At 37.1% G+C, this 19,136-nt stretch overlaps 2 protein-coding genes across 2 annotated transcripts in view; one reads left to right on the top strand and one right to left on the bottom strand.

Annotated features, from left to right (window-relative positions):
- The first annotated feature begins 3,624 nt into the window (after positions 1 to 3,624).
- On the top strand, positions 3,625 to 9,302 carry LOC307131439 (uncharacterized protein). The gene is made up of 10 exons (XM_079825094.1): positions 3,625 to 3,868; positions 3,986 to 4,065; positions 4,415 to 4,541; positions 4,633 to 4,793; positions 4,951 to 5,102; positions 5,200 to 5,356; positions 5,446 to 5,539; positions 5,639 to 5,705; positions 6,222 to 6,307; positions 6,400 to 9,302. Exons 2-10 carry the CDS (start codon positions 4,002 to 4,004, stop codon positions 7,130 to 7,132), a joined length of 1,641 nt encoding a protein of 546 aa, XP_079681220.1. The 5' UTR covers positions 3,625 to 3,868; positions 3,986 to 4,001; the 3' UTR covers positions 7,133 to 9,302.
- Positions 9,280 to 19,136, bottom strand: part of LOC307131447 (UNC93-like protein MFSD11) — a 23,691-nt gene continuing 13,834 nt past the window's right edge. Inside the window, exons 9-14 of the mRNA XM_079825106.1 lie at positions 19,020 to 19,069; positions 18,785 to 18,850; positions 18,574 to 18,699; positions 18,278 to 18,452; positions 15,943 to 16,078; positions 9,280 to 12,081 (exon numbers count right to left, since the gene is read on the bottom strand). Of these exons, the coding sequence (XP_079681232.1) occupies positions 11,929 to 12,081; positions 15,943 to 16,078; positions 18,278 to 18,452; positions 18,574 to 18,699; positions 18,785 to 18,850; positions 19,020 to 19,069 (706 nt within the window). The 3' untranslated portion in view covers positions 9,280 to 11,928. The remainder of the gene's footprint in view (positions 12,082 to 15,942; positions 16,079 to 18,277; positions 18,453 to 18,573; positions 18,700 to 18,784; positions 18,851 to 19,019; positions 19,070 to 19,136) is intronic.

Raw genomic sequence — 19,136 nt, 5'->3', positions numbered from 1 at the left:
AAATCCATCAAAATAAGCCTCTGGAGGGTGAACATACCAAAAGTACTAATAAAATCTTTATGCTACCTCTACCGGTCTACTATTTCCTCTACCTGTTGGTCAAAGGGTTGTCCAGGGCTTGCTGGTAAAGCAATGCAACTGTACTCATCTCCCTGGCATAAAGCATGTATTTTACTATGCTGAACAGTGTCTGCCTGTCCTTCATCTAAATGTTGTGTTCTTTGTTCCACAACCACCTCCACACAGCTTGCAGAAGATGAAATATGCAGAACAGCTGTGTGGCTTCAGGAAAGACCTCGGCTATAGCTCCCTTTTCTGCCTTGGAGTCATCTGTAAGAAATACACAAGGGCCTGCCTCACCTCGCCCTCCAAAGGCATCCTTGGTCAATAAGGACTTCAGGAGCTCCAATCCCTCACTGATTGTCCTCTCATCCTCCGACTGGGTTATCACTATTCCAAGAGGAAGTCCACCAGCACAAGTGTGTGTGAGAAGAAGAAACACCCTGCAGTTCTCCCGGTCCATGTTACCAGATGAATCCATAAAACACATTTCTCCACTATTGGAAAGACTGTGTGTTCGTTTCATCATTGGGGAACAAATGGCTACAAGTGGTGTTCCTGCTGAGGACATTTTAAGCTTGGCACAGCTGTCATCCCATCCTGAATTGTAGGATTCTACCTGCCTTTCCAAAGTTGCTAGCATTCCCTCTCCACTTTGCTCTCCAAACTCCTGCTTATTCACCTTCTGATACAGTCTGCAAATGGAATTGATTGTTCTGACTACATACGACTGTCAAAGCTACTGATTGAGACCAAGAACATTTTCACATACCTGTAGCAAAACTGAAGGTCTGGGCAAAGGGCACGGTTAGCTGAGGCATAAACATATTTGTTGCCATGCTCAGCCAACAGGTCACTTTTCAGTACTGCCAGAGCTGTTGTAGGGCTGTGCCCAGTCTCAAACAACTGAGTCAGGGTTTCAATTGCCTTGACCCCCACATCCCTGTGCCTTAGTGCCTCCGCAACAAAGATGTTATGGTTGTGTACATTGTACAAACGCACAGAAGCTGGGTAGGTGGGTATATGGGGATCATTGCCAAAAAAAAAACGTAGAAAGTAGATGACAAAAGCAAAATCATTTAATTTCTCTCATCTTCTCTTTGCTAACCCACCTACTAGATCCTCCCCTTTTGTCTACTGTGTTTACCAGAGTGCAAACCATTTTAGCCTCACAGCATGTAGTTTTTGACAGCCGCCTTTGATTAGCCGTGCTTGATCGGGCACAAACATTGTGCTGGCATCTATAATGAGCCTGTAGATAGATATAGATAGAATATGAATTTTAAATATACAGAACTCTGCAAAAGCCTTAGGCATGTTAGATTTTCATTTTGTTATTTATATCTTTTGCATTAGTGTGCCAATAGGAAATATTAGTTTACATTTCCAAACTTTTCTTTTGCCCTTCACTGTAATAATCAAGTCAAGTCAAGTCAACTTTATTTATGTAGCGCTTTTCACAATGGCGATTGTTTCAAAGCAGCTTCACAGTGTTAAACAGGAAAATAATGCAACATAATTTGATCCGGCTATACAGACTCTTTGGAGAAAACAGTGATGTCATCAGCCCATTTCAATTATCATGTGGTGTCTTTTTCACAAGTTATTCGCACTTCTAAAAAATGGTTTAAATTGAGAATGTTTTCAAAAATAATGTCATAAACAGTTGTTGGTAACGCTTTACAATCAGGCTTCATTAGTTAACATTAGTTAATGTATTATCTAACAGGAACTAACCACGAGCAATACATTTGTTTATCTTTGTTAACGTTAGTAAATAAAAATGGTAACACTTTACAATAAGGTTCATAAGCTAACATTAGTTAACTACATTAGTTAACATGAACTATGAACTGTACTTATAAGGCATTTGTTAATCTTTGTTCAAGTTCATTTCAACATTTACTAATGCATTATTAAAATCTTGTTGACATTAGTTAATGCACTGTAAAATAACATGAGCTAAACCACGAACAGCTGGATTTTTTGTTAACTAATGTTAACAAAGATTAACTAATGCTGAAGGTGTTTTTTATTTTATACATTTTATTTCTAACGCGCTTTTCTTCAAACTCAAAGCGCTACAACCTCATACAATAGAGAGTAATTACAATAAAATACAATAAAATAGTCACATGTAGTTACAATAAGCAGCTCTAAAAAGGTGTGTCTTTAAAGACTTCTTAAAACCCTCTAATGTTGAAGAGTCTCTAATTTCCGGTGGTAGAGCATTCCAAAGACGTGGTGCTGAGACCGAGAATGCTCGACCACCCTTGGAATTTAGATTATGTCGGGGCTGCTGGAGGATGCATGACCTGGAAGAGCGCAAAGAGCGTGCAGGAGTATGAACGGTGACCAAACTGCAGAGATAAGCAGGGGCCGATCCATGAATGGCTTTATATGTTAAAACCAAGGTTTTGAATTCGATACGCGCTTGTATCGGCAGCCAATGCAAATCAAAGAGTACCGGAGAAATATGTTGACGAGTATTTGTGTGTGTCAATAACCGGGCGGCTGAATTTTGTATATATTGTAATTTTTGTAATAATTGTAATAATTGTAATTCACGTAATTGTGTTGTTCATGGTTAGTTCATGTTAACTAATGCATTAACTAATGTTAACTAATAAGTGTTACCATAAAAATACAGTCATTCATGTTTTGTTCATGTTATTTCATTTTTTTTGTTTTGTTTTTTGTCTACAATCTCTCCGTCTAATCCCAGGTGGACTCGATGATGGTAAGATCCGATCCGACCTCAGTGCAGGCCATTCTGTTTCAGACTACCTGTGCATACGAAAATCTATCCATCCATCCATCCTTTCTTTCTTACTGGCACACTAAAACAAAATATATACATATTTTAATTACCTTATAAAGCACACGTTGTCCCTTGTTTGCTTTTGTCACTGCCACTCTCCAACTCACTCCTGATGACTCCCTAAGCTTTTTCACCCATTCCTTCACTTCACAAACTTCTGTCAACTCAATTCTGAAAGACGTCTCAAAACTCGTGTGGTCCAGGTGTGATTGGCCTTTTGGAGTGCACAAATGATAGGTGCAGAAATAATAATTGTACCCGGAAGGTAACAATTTCTGTGAATTAAAAAGAAATGTTAGCCACCCTGCTATGTAAAGCTGGCAAAGAGTTCCAAATATTTTAACTGAGATGGCCCTAACGCTTTGACACATAACAGTAAACAAAGTTTATTAAAATAATAAATCATATTACAATTATCAGAAAGGTGTTACATCAAATTAATTAAATTAAAATTCGTAACCTTCAGATCTAAGGATTGCCAATCCTGGATTGGTCTTCATCACAGCCAGAACAAGCGCCCTCCACTGAGGGAGATCGAAATTCATACGATAAGATAAAATAAGTTAAAATTAATTATATAATAAGCATACTTAAAACCTACAAATACTTCTAATAATTAAATAATACTGAAACGCGAAAAAAGGACAAATCTCACCGTTTGTTAGCAACGGATCCATCACCGACCTTGCTGATCTAAACTTTTCTCCTCAGGTGACAACGTGACAGAGGCGACCAATGAAATCGAGTCATAGACGTGAGGGGCGTGGTTTGCGCTTAACTGGTTATGGGGGAAAAAATCACGCGTTCAGTAAAGCTCAGTCCGCCATAGCCAAAATCCATGATGCAGTTGCGATTAAGAAAGTATATTGAAACTATAATGCGTGAAGCTTCTGGCAATTGTATGTGTTCGTTCGTGAGTGAAACCGTATTAGTCTACTTCTTAAGTAGTCTAATTTAGTTTACTTTGCAACGTACGGACTAAAGAAGGTATGAAAGCGTAGCAAAATAGGCTGTTTTTCGAAAGATAATAGGTTTTTGCTATTTTAACATTTTATCTCGTAAGATTGGACATGTAAGAGAAGGTAATTGTGTTTTTTACTACAGGACGAGGACGGACACAATGTTTTCCACAGTTCTTCTGAGTCAGATCCTCCTCACGCTGCTCTGCCAGACACTTTGTTGTGGTAAGTTATTTTTGTAGAACTCGTAGGCCTAAATCACAGTCTAATTCTAAAACGCGTGTACTTGTACAGTAATCTTTGTAAGAACCAGTTTTAGTTTCTTAACAAACTAAGACAAAGTGAGTAGTGTGACAAAGTGAGTTTGTCCTCACTTTTTGACAGGCTGTTTGAGGGATAAGAGTGGTTAAAGGGACTTGGGATTGGGTTAGTTTTTAATATAAATGTCCTCACAAAGATAGCCATATACAAACGTGTGTTTGTCACAATCACTCTGAAAACAACTTCTACTTGGTCATTTGTGACAGTGTCTTCACTTCTTCTTTTATTCTCCATCGCTAAAAAAAAAACCCAGAACCCACAGAGGAGGACTTTAAGTGTTACAATGACTACGAGACCGAAATGAAGTGCAGTTTCGAGTCTGACGGCCTCATAAGTTGCTCTGAATACAAACTCAACATCACACACCGTGTAGTAGATTGGTAAGTGTTTGGTTGATTTCTCTATAACTATAACTAAAAGTATTTACTGTTCATTTAGCTATCAATGACACGATTAACTCTTATATTGCAGGTTTCTAACATATACATGCATCTTCGAGAGAAGTCAACACAGTGCCAGTTGTGAATGCAAAATTGAAGTCCAAGGGTTTGTTTTAACAGAGATATTCTCTACCACACTTCTAAAAGGAACAAATGTTTTATTAGCCAAAACATTCGAGACAGGGAATTTCAGTGAGTATAATTGTTGTCTATATGTTCATGTTAAGCTTTTTCTTTAAGAGATTAAGTAAAATGTGCATGCTTTTTCAGTTCTGAATGAAGAAATCTAAATTAAAGTTTCATCCGACCATATAACTTGCTTACAACTGTGATTTTTCATTTTCTGCAGTCAAACCAAAAACTCCAGTCGTATCAGTGCAGAAGACTGAAAAAGGAAATTTTTATGTAACTTGGGATAACCAGTATGAGAAAAAAGGAACAATCTTTGCAGATAGTTTGGGAATACATCTGACCTATAGGATTGAAGGAGGACATGAAACAGTAAGGGAGATGATATATAAATTGTATGAAATATATTCATGCATATTCACACAAAGATGTATCATAAAGAAATTAAAGACAAACATTGTCCATACAGATTCCCAAAACGGTGTCAAACTCCCAGCCATTGTATGAGATTGTGGGCTTACATCTCCAGGCAAACACCAACTACATTCTGACAGCAAGAATGAGCACAAACTATAACGAACACAAGATATTGAGTGACGAGAGCGAACCAGTTGAGTTCACCAGCTGTAAGTTTATGTATTTTGTTCTCAGAGTCATCACTGTGTGTGTTTTAATGCTCTTTAATAATCTGGATCAATCTGTATGTGCTCCACAGCCTCATCTCCACATGAATTAGTCAAAATGGTGTTTCCAGCTCTATGTGTTGGTTTAATCATCATCATTTGTATTATCTTCATCTGCGTTTTGAGGTGAGGTCTCCATTTTGTGTCTCCCAATCATTCAACATTTTGCTATTAATTTGTGCATCTTTGACAAATTTTGTTCTGACACACTTTACTTCCTCACAGGATGAAGATGAAATGGTGGGACAAAATCTCCAAGCCAAAAATAGATGCTAATCTTGGAGAAGAGAAGGTGGGAGAAACATAAAATCATGCAATAGACACTTTTCACATTTCCGGGTTTCTCCAAAGCTGAAGTTGTCAAAGTTGGGTTAACTTTTATAGCGGTGAATGAGAGTATACATTTAATATATTTTTGTCTCCCCATCTGCTCAAAGAGCAAAAGAAAAACTTCACAATAGTGATTTCACAACTTTCAAAAAGAGGGGAAAAATAGAGTGGGATTGATAACGGCAGTGAAAATAGAAAGATGTTAATTTTTACCATCACTCCCATAGACGCTGTATTAGAAACGCCCTCACAGCAGCGGTCACTTGTTTTTTGTAATTTGATGCAAAAGTAATGTAATACAAAGTATTAGTGTTATAAATGAACATACATTTAAAAAAAACTTTGCAGGATTTACGATATTGATGACCATTAAAACGCGTGAAAGGGGTCTATAGCCATCAATAATCCTAATACATAATTTATGCAGATCAAAATTTTTGCTTACTAACCCTATTTTTTTTCTTTTCTTTTTTAATAGGGTCATATTTTGCCGCCTTCCCGTATGAACCTCTCCCCAATCCATGAAGATATTCCGAAACTGGACTTTCAGGAGAAAAAGAAGTTGTACGTTTTTCCGAGAACCTCAGAAACGAATGACAGACTAGCATCATTCTAATTCTGATTAATAATGCCTCAACATGTTTGTCTCTCTACAGGATCTCGGCGTCATCAATAGATACAGACAATGAGAAAAGTTCTCACAGTGTTGAGTCAGCGGCAGACAATTATGGCCAGGCTGGCTTTGATTCTGGTAGTGACAAGGAGAATTGCAGTGCGATCAACGTTTCATCACGTGTCAGTCATGCCCTGAGTGAGGCTTTCAAATCCTTTTTTACCAACAACACACCCGGCAATGAGGGCACTGCGATGGTAGTCAAGAGTGTTGGTATCAGTTCCTCAAAAGACCGCAACCGTGCAAACCGAGATTCGGGAAACTGCTCTCGCTCATCGGTTTCGTACTTGAAATATAATTCCTGTCAATCCGACAAGAGGGACATTGAAAACATTAGCTGTGATAACTGTCCCGCTAATGAGGCTATGGAAGACCGTTATCAGTTTTTCAGAAGTGTTGTGAACCAGGGAAATGATCCAGATGCAGATGTTTGCTTGAAACTTTTAAATGATGTTGCTGCCGATGAAAAGTTCATAGTGAAAAATCCACTTTATCCTTCTCTGTTGGTCCATGATGGCAGCGTCACACCAAGTGATGGTGGATATCAGGCTTTCGAAGGCTTAACAAAGAGCACAGAAGGACAGTGGAGCACGAGCATCAGAACTGAACAAGCGCTTAATGAATGTGGAGCGCTGAAATTCCCCCACAGCACCGGCCAAGATCCCACATCTTCTTTGAATTTCTCACCCATTATTCAAATAGATCAGTCTGTCTAGCTGCGCTCTACATTACTGAAACATTTATATTTTTTTTATGTAATTTGTATTTGTTCCACATGCATCACCCATGAAACTATGACCAGTAATAACTGTCTTTAATTTCCAATTCTTTGTTTATTCAAGTTAGACTTTCAACAATAAGAGGTGCACAGAGAATTGCTTGAATGCTTTAAGAGGTCATGTATTACCATTTTGACATTTCTATGATTTTATTGTTTGACGCACGTCTTAGTCATTCAGTAACATTTGATAATGTACATTTTACATTTTTTTTGTTATTGCAATCTCTATAGTGTTTTTCCATTGTTTAAATTTTTTCTACAAGAATACAAAGTACGTTTTAGATTTAGATGTGGATGACTCAATATAATATATACTGTATACTTTTAATATAATTTGTCATAAACGCCCCCGTTAATTACTTTTTTTAATGATCATGATTAATGATTACTTTTTAACCAGCAACACTGGGATAGCAAGTGCATCAAAATTGTATAAAATTAAAAATGTGACATACTTGTACGTACATTTATTATTGTGAAAAGCTTCATCTTCACAATTATTTTTCTTATGCAGAGATTTAATCGATAGTATGCATAAGTCTAAATTATAATGAAGAGGTAGCAATAATTACTAAATTATGAGCACTTAAAAAGCTGACATAAATAGTAAAAAGATACTTCAACCTAATGGTCAGTGAATATGCCCATGTAAAAAAATAAACAGACATTAACACGTTTACTTTTTCTTTATTGAAATGTGTTAAAACATCAAATAAGCCAAAAAAGTTAGAATGTTTTGTGTTGATTGTCAATTAACAAAATTCAAAGATCACACTGAATATAAAAACGAATACTTTAATATGACACATAAATGACTGCATATCTGCAATCTAATGAAATGTTGGTTTTTGATTGGCTAGTGTATAGTACAGACATGATGCAATGTAATCCAAACATACAAAGAAGCCCACAGACATTTTGTGAGAGCTTTTTTACACATTAAAAACATATCAAATGCAGCCTGAACTACATTACACCTGTAAAGATAACGCAGCGAATACTGACAAGCACATTCTGGGAAATGCAGTGATGTTCTTCACTTGACAAAAATCCCAACAGCCTTCTGCAGCACACATAACACGGTATGTGCTGGTGTAATGTTGTAATGTTTATTATTATTGTAGGCAAATAAATCATATAGGAGCCAGATTTACAGAACCGGTTACAAAACCAGTTCTCATTCAAATGTACACCTAGACAGCCATTACTTCATTAACACAGTATTGGTTTACTACAAACAGCACCTGTGTGTTGTATGAAGATAAATAGTCAAGACGACATATGTCTTTAAGATCTTTGTGTATAGATTCTTATTTAAACCGGTTCTAACAGTCTTCTGACAAAGTTCTCAGGGCAGATGAGATCACATGACTAAGGGGTAAACATTTTCTGAACCAGCTTGTCTGGTATGGTTTTCAGGAAACGACTGCACAGTTAAAGTTTCACAATAAAGAACACAGAATGCATTTACAGTGTATAATCATTTTTTAGAAGAAATCTGAAAGCGGATTAACATAATTAGCTATTCAGAGCTATATATAAAAAAACACAATCATACAGCAGGACCCTGAGAGAAATGCATCAACTAAACTGAAATGACACAGCTCCTCTTTGTGTGGCATTTCAAATCCTATATATATCAGGGTCAGTTACGGTGGGAGGAAATCAAAATCTCGATGAATATTTGAATATTTTACCTCGATTGCGATTAATGTTAATGTTTTTTTTGCTTTTTTTTTGCCCTCATAGTTCAGACATGGTTTGTATGCCTGTAAATATGCTCAACTATTAAAGGTGGGATATTTTTTTTCTAATGAAAAAGTGCATTTCTTTGTGATTTTAAAATACTTGAAGGAAACGGCTCACTTTCAGCAGTCGTAACATTTCTTAGAGATTTCTGTCTCTTGTGAAGCTGTGCATTGTAGTTACTTCAAAAGTAGACAAATCTATGCTATAACGGTTGGGTTTCTAAAGCTACTTTAGTGATGAATCACTGGACAGTGAGCCAATGAGTTTCTGCTCAGTAATTCATTTTAAGGGGCATTTTTTACCCTTTGTGAGGGAAATTTGTATAATTACCTTATTAAATGTATCTGTTTTATGTCAAATACTAGTAGCATTTTATTTTACAGTCCTGTTCCCCATGTACATACTATGTTATTATAGTAATTACAATAACTGGGTATAACTAGGTACTAACCCTGAACCTACTCCTAAACCTAATCCGTGTAATTACCTTATATTACCCAGTACTTTCTTAGGTAAGTACACTGAAAGTACACATACTGTAAAATAAAGTCCAGCCCAGATACTTACATTTAACCACATCAAAATACTGATTATTGCAGTTAATATTGTAATAATGATTAGTAATGTTGATTAATAGAATGTTTTTTGGGGATGCAAGTCATATTCTTGCTATCCGGTTGTTAAGTCTGACGTCACGTGGCAGCGCTTCCGGGTCCAAACGCTCATACCATCTCATACCACAAGAAAAACAACAAACGGTGCTAATATACACACACAATGTGGTGTAATACTACAAAAAATATATAGTCATAACCTTTATCTCCATATCAAAATTCCAGATGGTCAGACAGTGATTCATCTTTTATAAAACGTTAAAATATTAATATCTGTGACGCTGTGAGCACAGAGACTGTTGTGTAGACTGTAACTTTTTAAAATGTTTGATGTTTAATATGAATAAATAGCGCTCATAAACGGCTGTCGATGGCATTCTCAAGTGAAACGAGTTGAAGCTTGAACCCAGAAACGGCATTCCTTATGTCACGACTTAACAACCGGATACAGACGAAACAAGTTAAGAGCGGTGTTTTTACCGATTCGAAAATTAAGACTTCACATTGGTTATTTATTTCAGTAGCATGAAAAACAAAAATGGTTATTAAAGGGATAGTCCACCCAAAACTGAAAATTCTTTTCCCTACTATGGTAGTCAATGGTTGCTCTATCTGCTTGGTTACAAACATTCTTCAAAAATTCTTCTTTTGTGTTCAGCAGAACAAAGAAACTCATACAGGTTTGGAACAACTTGAGGGTGAGTAAATGATGACTCCACGGAGACTGAGTTCTCCGTGGTGACGAATCAAAATGCCTCTGATTGGACATTGCATTCATAAGCTCAACAGAAACAGGTGTGTTTGGTTATAATGTGCGTAGAAAGAAACCTGATTAATCTGAAATCTACAGTAAATGCCGCAATCAACACTTTTCATTCATTGTACTTTAATCATGATAGCCGAAATAGATCAAGCTAAATTGTGCAGGGCATTTTTTGTGTCCTTATCTTGAATTAGGGGGGCATTTTTGTTCATTTTGGTGGCAAGTTGGCCCAAAGCCGACCCTGATATATAGTTTAAAATGCCTACACAATCAATTATAAGTATTATTATAATGATATAAATAATATTTCACCATAAATTTCACAATATTCCATTTTCCTGTACAAATAAATTCAGCCTTAGTGAGCATAAGTGTTACGCAGGAGTTTCCTGCGTCACCTCCGCATTCACAGAGGGATCCATCTCCAGAGTATTGACCATGGCTAGGCAAACTTCATTTCCCATAATGCTGCTCTCCTGAACTGATCACAAACCTGCTCTTCATTGATTACACTCACACCTGCACTTCATTTCCACATGTATAAGAATCACTCTCTCACACCCATTCAGTGCGAAGTCTTGTTTTGCCCTGGCATACATACTGAGCAATATTCAGTTTATTCAGTTTATTCAGTTTATTCAGTTTATTCAGTTTATTCTGTTTGTTTATTCTGGTTTAGATCTTGGACTGTTTTTGGAACTCTTCGACCACTCTCTGGCTACCTCGACCTTGGACTGTTTCCTGGCTATATGAACATACTCTGGCTCCCACGACCCCGTACTGTTACCCGTGTTTGAAACCTCGCTGCCTGCCCCGATCATCAGCGCTAGCTTACCTGAGTATTCTTTGCCTTGCCCATACCATTCCTGTCTACCGATCTATACCCTGTCTGTCTGACTTTGTCACTAATAAAGCTGCAAATGGATCTCTATGACTCTGTGGATTCATTGCAATAAGAGATTCCAAACTTTTGACTGGTATATATCCGTTGAGATATCACCTGATTGTCACCAACATTTTACATGAATCTTAAAAGGTGCACTCAGTTCTTGTTATGTTTTTGTTTTACAGAAAATACACATCACCTCATGAGGGCGCCATGCTGAAATTACAAGACCAGTTGAATACTAGTTTTATCTTATGACACTTTTGCTCATGGAATAAATAAGTAATGGAATTTCCACAGCCAAACCAGTGCTTTTGCATGATGCTGCAACTACGCTACTAGGTGTCAGCATAATTCAAAGACGACTGCCATGTCAGTCAACACAACAGAAACAAAACTTTACTACTGAGTGCACCTTTAATGTAAAAATATTTTAAGTATACTTTTACCATAATACAATTCCATTACAGATTTGGGATATCGTAATGCAGTTCCAACTAACAATATTCTATCAAAGCATGTAAATAGAGAAATAAAAAGTAATAATATTAATTCCATATGTGTTTTAAGGACCCAAAACTAAAAAAAAAAAAAAAAAACACACCTTCTCATAAATCCAGAGTAGTGCTTTATACTAATAATTCAATATTAATTAAAACAAACAAATAGTGCAAGTAGTACAAATGCTTACTGAAAGCTGTTCTGGTCGAGGCTCCAATCTAATACTCTTGTGTATCAGCTGACAAATTCTGCATTCTCTCCACCATGAAAAAACAGAGTGTTCCTATGAATCCCATGATGACCATAACGAGGAGCTGCCAGGTCAGCAGTATATAACCACTGTAGAAGAACGCCACAGCTGCAAAAATAGACTGAGAGAGAGAGCGTATTATTGACACACTGAATTAAATTCACATCGAATTCCCCTTATTGAATGCATTTTATTCATTAAGAAAGTTATGGGATAAATAATTAGCTTTTAAATGCAATTTTCCCCTCCAAACTTTCAGATCCGTATTTTATGTCCAAATACTGATCAGATATTCTACTGACATAAACCAGCAGTACTTACCGTTAAATGCTCAAAATACCACGTATGATCATATCAGAGTCAGACTACCATACAATCATATCAATCATATCTTCCATGCAAGTAGAATGTTGGCTATGCATTAGTCTAATGATGATGCACAAAAATACATACAGTAGCTAAATACATAGATACATATGTGAAAAAATCATGTTTATGTTTATATATATATATATATATATATATATATATATATATATATATATATATATATATATATATATATATAAAGACACACTCAGCTTTGGAGTTGGAAAGAATTTAAAAAATTTTTAAGAATGTTCCCCATTTTTTTTCAAATAAAAAATACAGTAAAACATTAAAGGGTTAGTTCACCCAAAAATGAAAATTCTGTCATTAATTACTCACCCTTATGTTGTTCGAGACCCGTAAGACCTCCGTTCATATTCGGAACACAAATGAAGATATTTTTGTTGAAAGCTGATGGCTGAGAAAGGCTTCATATAGGCCTCCATTGGCATTCAGTACACTTATACTCCCAAGACGGATAAAAGGCACTCAGAACATCGTTACAAAGTCCATCTCACCACAGTGACTCTACAATAATCTTACGATGCGACGACAATAGTTTTTGTGCGCAAAACCAAATCAAAATAACACCTTTATCCAGCTTGTTATTGCCTTCCGTGTGTGCCTCCACGACGCATGCGCGAGAATATGACGTAGCGCCGGGGTTCGAGAATCCATGAAATGCACACTCTAACCCCATTTTGAGCACTACGCCGAGACCTAAAGCACGATCAATGTAGAATCCAACAGCTGAGATACGCGCGTCTTCCTCTGATTGTAAACAAATCACTTCTGGGTCATCTGTCCGAACGCCGGATCTGCGTCATATTCTCGCGCATGCGTCGTGGAGGCACACACGGAAGGCAGTAACAAGTTGGAAAAAGGTGTTATTTAGATTTTTTTTGCGCACAAAAACTATTGTCGTCGCATTGTAAGATTATTGTAGAGACACTGTGGTGAGATGGACTTTGTAACGATGTTCTGAGTGCCTTTTATCCGTCTTGGGAGTATAAGTGTACTGAATGCCAATGGAGGCCTATATGAAGCCTTTCTCAGCCATCAGCTTTCAACAAAAATATCTTCATTTGTGTTCCGAATATGAACGGAGGTCTGACGGGTCTCGAACGACGTGAGGGTGAGTAATTAATGACAGAATTTTCATTTTTGGGTGAACTAACCCTTTAACATTGTTAATTATTACTACAATATTATAATAACTGTTTTCAGCATCATTACTCCAGTCTTCAGTGTCACATGATCCTTCAGAAATCATTCTAATATGATGATTTACTGCTCAAGAAACATTTTGTATTATTATCAATTAGTATCATTGTTGTAAACCTTTTTATTATTCTTTGATAAATATAAAGTTCAAAAGAACAGCATTTATTTGAAATAGAAAACTTGTAAACATTACATTCATGTAAACATGACCCCAAATTTTTGAATGATAGTGTATTTTCACAGTTTATATTGTCCCATATGGTAAACCACATTACTATGCAAAATTGCAATCTGGCTTGTGTCTGTGATTCAATAGCAAACTTGTAGATATGAATCTTATACGAGGGAGACACATACCCATTTACACCTGGTGATTTAATCCGTCTCTTTTGTCCACTTTCGAGGGGAGGGTCTATGGGCTTTTTCAAATCTTTCGATCTAATGGACAAACTAAGCTTGCGCAATTTACATATGAACGAGACCAGAGACGAAGGAAAAACACACAGAGAGCAGCAGCTTTCGTACGTTTTACAAACCAAATTTGGGTCTTCAGCCGACAGTTTAAATCCTGTTTGGCTAGCGTGCTTCCCATAATGTTTACGCATCAGGTCAGTAGGTGGAGAGTAGGTGGTCTTATGTGGCTGGCCTGTTCGAACACATGAGCATTTAGACTACGAAAGCAATCCGTTCGAATGCATTTTCGACTACCTCTGGAAGTGGTCAAAAGCGGACAAGCTCAAAACGGTTACACCTGTATTTAGCATTGTCCATTTGTGGTCTTATCGACCAAAATGCATCTTAATAGAGTGCCGAAGTAATGACGTCACTTTGTAGGCCAAAACGCGGAAGTGAGTTAGCATTTTAGCCCTACCGGTTCCCTCGCCCTAAAGTCTATGGGTTTTTTGAATGGGTTTTTTGCTAAATCGCCTGAAATAAGGTCTGTGGTTAACAAAGCCTCTAAATATTTTCACGTTTTGATCTATGACATAAAACACATTAGTTAAAACCTGTTTGTGATTTTTTAAAACTTTATTGTGTCTTAAAAACGATGGTTGCTAACAAGTTGCTAAAAGGGACTACATCCTTTGGCAGGGACTTTAGACGTCATCGTGACAAACAGGCAATCTCTCACTAGCCCGCGTTTCAGATGAAGAACTTATGTGGCGTGAATAAATCGCGCTATTCGCGCAAAGTTGGATGCTTGAACATTTGGAGTTTACTCTCTTCACATGTTCGTCTCGTTGAGAAATGGCTGACATGGGCTGTGTTTACACGTCTTTTTGTGTTAAAATCTACTGTTAATGTGTGAACGTAGTTTTAAGACTTTTTCAGTCGATAATGTAGTTGTTTAAAGCTCAAATCTGTTGTTTATTTATAAGAAGAGTGCCTATTTAAACATTTTATCTGCTGTTTTCGGAGTTGTGAGCTCCAGTGAGTCAGCGGCGGTCAGCGCTTGTTTAGCCGGCGAGAGTTGACTTTCCTCGGCCAGTCCTTCTGACGTCTGCCGCTGGCTCTGATGTCTCTGTGGCGTCTCCAGCTATAATTAGTCTTGTGGAGATTTAACGGCCCATATTTGCTCTCATGGATCTATAATTTGTTCCCTGGCAAATCGTTTAGGCTGAGTGCAAAGTGAAGTTTCATTACTTGTTTATTTTAAGGCTATAACTGTACGTTACCGTTGTAAGTTAGCCGACTAGCACTGACTTTGAATGTTTGACTGAATTGTTTGCTTTATTTCATGTGTAGCTTATTATACGTTTTGTATTATTGATCATACATAAACTTGCATTTAACAAAAAAAGACTGGGTTGTGTTTCATGTCATTTAATGTTATGACAGTGATAATCATATTGTCTGAAAAAACATTAACAAAAGATAAATCTCAGAGAGGCACGCATAAACAAAATTAGTTTCTAACATTTTTGGAAAAAGCGAATGGGCAATATTTCTCATGAAAAAGTGGATAAGTGTTCATACACAGCGCAGATCATAATGAGCGAGCGTGCTTTTAAATAAAGTTTGAGAAGCTTGATGTTGACGTTGATCCGCGACCATGGTGTGCTGTAGTCCGTTTATAGCCTACCGTTAGCATTTTATATCTGACGGCTTTATTTGGGCTTCAAAATGTATACATTTTGGATTAACTTGTAAAGATTATCTTGGTAGACAAAACGTGTAAGGGTCATAACTCTTTGTTGAACACAGATCTTATTTTTTGCGATTTTCCAAAAGTCTATGGGGTAAATGAATGGCTTTTTGATCGAGGGAACCCATGCGCCGCTAACTTCCGGGTTGGCCTACAAAGTGACGTCATTACTTCGGCACTCTATACCAGGTGTAAACAAGGCCTTAGCAAAATACAGTTTGAATACATGCAAAATGTCTTTACCTGTATGAATTTAAATATAGCAAAGGCTGGTGCACTCTGCTCAGCATATGTCCGTCCCAGAATGCTGTAGAGTTGAGTGTTGAAACAGCTGTCCCCAAGACCCAGCAAGAAACTGCACAGCAGGGCTATGGACACGCTACAAGAGTGAACAGAGTTTACACACAGCCATCAAAAATGCAGCAGTGCACTATTAAAGGGATAGCTCACCCAAAAATGAAAATTAGCCCATGATTTACTCACTCTCAAGTCATCCGAGGTGTATATGACATTCTTCTTTCAGACGAATAAAATCTGAGTTATATTAAAAATGTTCTGGCTAATCCAAGCATTATAATAGCAGTAATAGTTGCTCTGCTTTTGAAGTCCATAAAAAATGCATCTGTCCGTCAAATAACTCCACGCGGCTCCGGGGTGTTAATAAAGGCCTTCTGAAGCGAATCGATGCGTTTGTGTAAGAAAATATATGTCTATATACATAGATTCCTCATTAGTGCCTGCGCGGATCGGTCGAATGAGGCATCTATGTTTATATATCTTTGATTACGCTAGTATTTTGACCTTATTCGCCGGAAGTTATGGCGCTGGGAATACTAGATGACATTCGTCTAATAAGAGGTAAAAAAATAACATAAACACTGTTCGGTTTCTCGAAGAAACCGATCGTTTCGTGTCTTAAGACATCAATGTGTCGTCACGAGCCGCATGGTTTAATAAGGATTCGTATGTCTATGTGTTTTTACTCTCATTGCTCTCATACTCTAAAATATCCCCATTGACATGCATTACACAGACTATCACACTGCAACGGTTGGAGTTAAACATCTTCATTTGTGTTCTACTGAAGAAACAAAGACACCTACATCTTGGATGCCCTGGGGGTAAGCAGATAAACATAAAAAAATCGTTTTTGGGTGAACTATCCCTTTAAGGAAACAAAATGTAGCTCTGCAGATCCAAAGTAGCTTAAATTGCATTCAAGGTATCCATTTTTATCCTCAGCATTGTTCTCACTTACATGCGTAATCCCGCCCCCCGACCTAAACCAGTTTAGCACAAACTCTGCCCTGCAGCCAATTCTAAAGATTTCATTGGTCATGACAATCACAGTGCCTACTACAGAATGCTAAAACAAATAACTCCTAAAAACCCCTAACCCAGTAGTTCTCTAACTTTTTTGGTCACGTCCCCCTTTACACTTTTTTAAAAAGCTCTTGCTCCACCACCCCACTTTACCGCACCTCTGAATACCAAAAAATTTCACTAAAAATAAAAATGGATCGATTTTTTTTAAACACTCTGGTGCTGTTTTTTTTTTTTAATCAAGAAATTTTACGTTTTGTTTTTTTAGAATTTCTTTACTTGATTGGAATGCTACGAAACCCATGTAAAGGTTTTCGCACTTGCTATGTGAACACACACACAAAATTATGGACACGATTTGAAAAGGTTAAATGGTTCTGAAAAAAATAGTCACACGTGTCATTTTCGTTCACTGTTCCTTGCTGGTGGAATGATCTCCCTACCTTCATCCGGAATGCAGATTCTCTGACAATATTCAAAAGACAGCCGAAAACTCATCTCTTCCGTGACTTAATCTTATCATTAAAAAAAATTCCATACTTTCGCTTTCATTTAACCCCTCACTATTCTGAGCATTCAAGATTTTATGTTGGAAATTTTCAGGTCTATGCTCAAAAATTTGACTAACAGGTAATAAATGAATACGAAAATATGGAACTATTCCATAAATATAATTTAGTCCCACAAAATTCACACAAAAAAAAATCTTAATAATTTATTGAACTAAAAATAGTATATTCACTTCATAGAAGAAGAAAAAAACGGACTGCCCAAAGCACCTGGAATAAAAAAAACCTTCACTTTCACAGTGTCAACACCAGACGCGAGCGGCACAATGCAACTAAAGACAACAAGACCCATTATAATTAACTGGATGTGGCGAGATGTGACAGGACAAATTCCCCAATAGTAAACTGATGCCCTGTTCTATTTATGTCGTACTCTAAGTGCTCACGCTACTTGACACAATGGACAAATGGATTTGCAATGCTTGCGTTGTCACGTGAAATTGCTTCACAATGTGACAACGGTAGCATCCGGTGTACAGTGTTTGTGCTGCTGTTGGAGGTGAGCGACGAGTTCACAATAGCAGCTTGTCCACCGATGAGGTGCACTTTCTATGGCGAGGATCTTCTATGTCAGGATTGTTTAGACGGTCTGAAGAAGGACGTTTTTTTTGTTCTGTGCCGCTATAAAAGGCAGAGAGCCAAATGCCATTCACACATTCAAACACTACTGCCACAGCTACCATTACCTTGGTGCCAGATACGGCTTATGCTGTGAGCTTGTTTGAAGAACCACAGGTGCATCATCTGGTATGTTGAGGAATATCAGGTAGAAGGCAACAAAGTGCACAACCATCCCTAAGAAGACAACTGAAGTGCGCCTGAAACGGTTATTTTTCAATACAAGGCCAAACAATCCTCCCCCTGCAGACAAAAGACAACATCTAATCAAGCTTCAATCTTATAAAAAAAATCTGCCTAGCTTGTCATTGGATGACCATAATACCATAATGCAAAGGTAATCAAAACAGATGTGCACACTTACCAATTATTTCTCCGATTCCCACCACAATGCCTGAAATGCCGATTAAGCCTTTTGCTGCATCGCTAAATTGAGTCGTAGCTCCAATGCAGGTTCCATACACGCCACTGTAAAATGACAGCTCCAAACCTTCAATGAGACAACAGGAATCAAAACATATTCATCATGTTCAAAAGCTCATGGAATTCATATTTTCCTTTAGTGATGTCCTTACCGCTGTATGCCATGCAGAAACTTAATAACAGTATGGTTTTTGTTTTGAAGATTTCCACAATCGTCTCTAAAAGAAAACAGATAAAAGCAAAAAAAAAAAACATTTAATAAACCACTACAAAAGTAGCCCGATCTGACAAAATAATTATTTGAATAGTTCTTATAATAAAATAAAAAAATGTATAACAAACAGCAGATCATGTAACAAACAAGGAAATTAAGCCATATGAACTTACTAAACTCTGTTTTAGCTTCCGTCACAGCAGATGTTGCTCTTTGTGTATATCTAAAATAACATTACACAACAAATTATATTACCATCGTTTTTTGTGTTTATGAATTTATAGCTAGGG

The sequence above is a fragment of the Gobio gobio genome (genome assembly GCF_949357685.1).
Source record: "Gobio gobio genome assembly, chromosome: 1".
Lineage (NCBI taxonomy): Eukaryota > Metazoa > Chordata > Actinopteri > Cypriniformes > Gobionidae > Gobio > Gobio gobio.
Note: the sequence above shows the minus strand (reverse complement) of the source record. Positions and strands in the feature narration are given on the sequence as shown.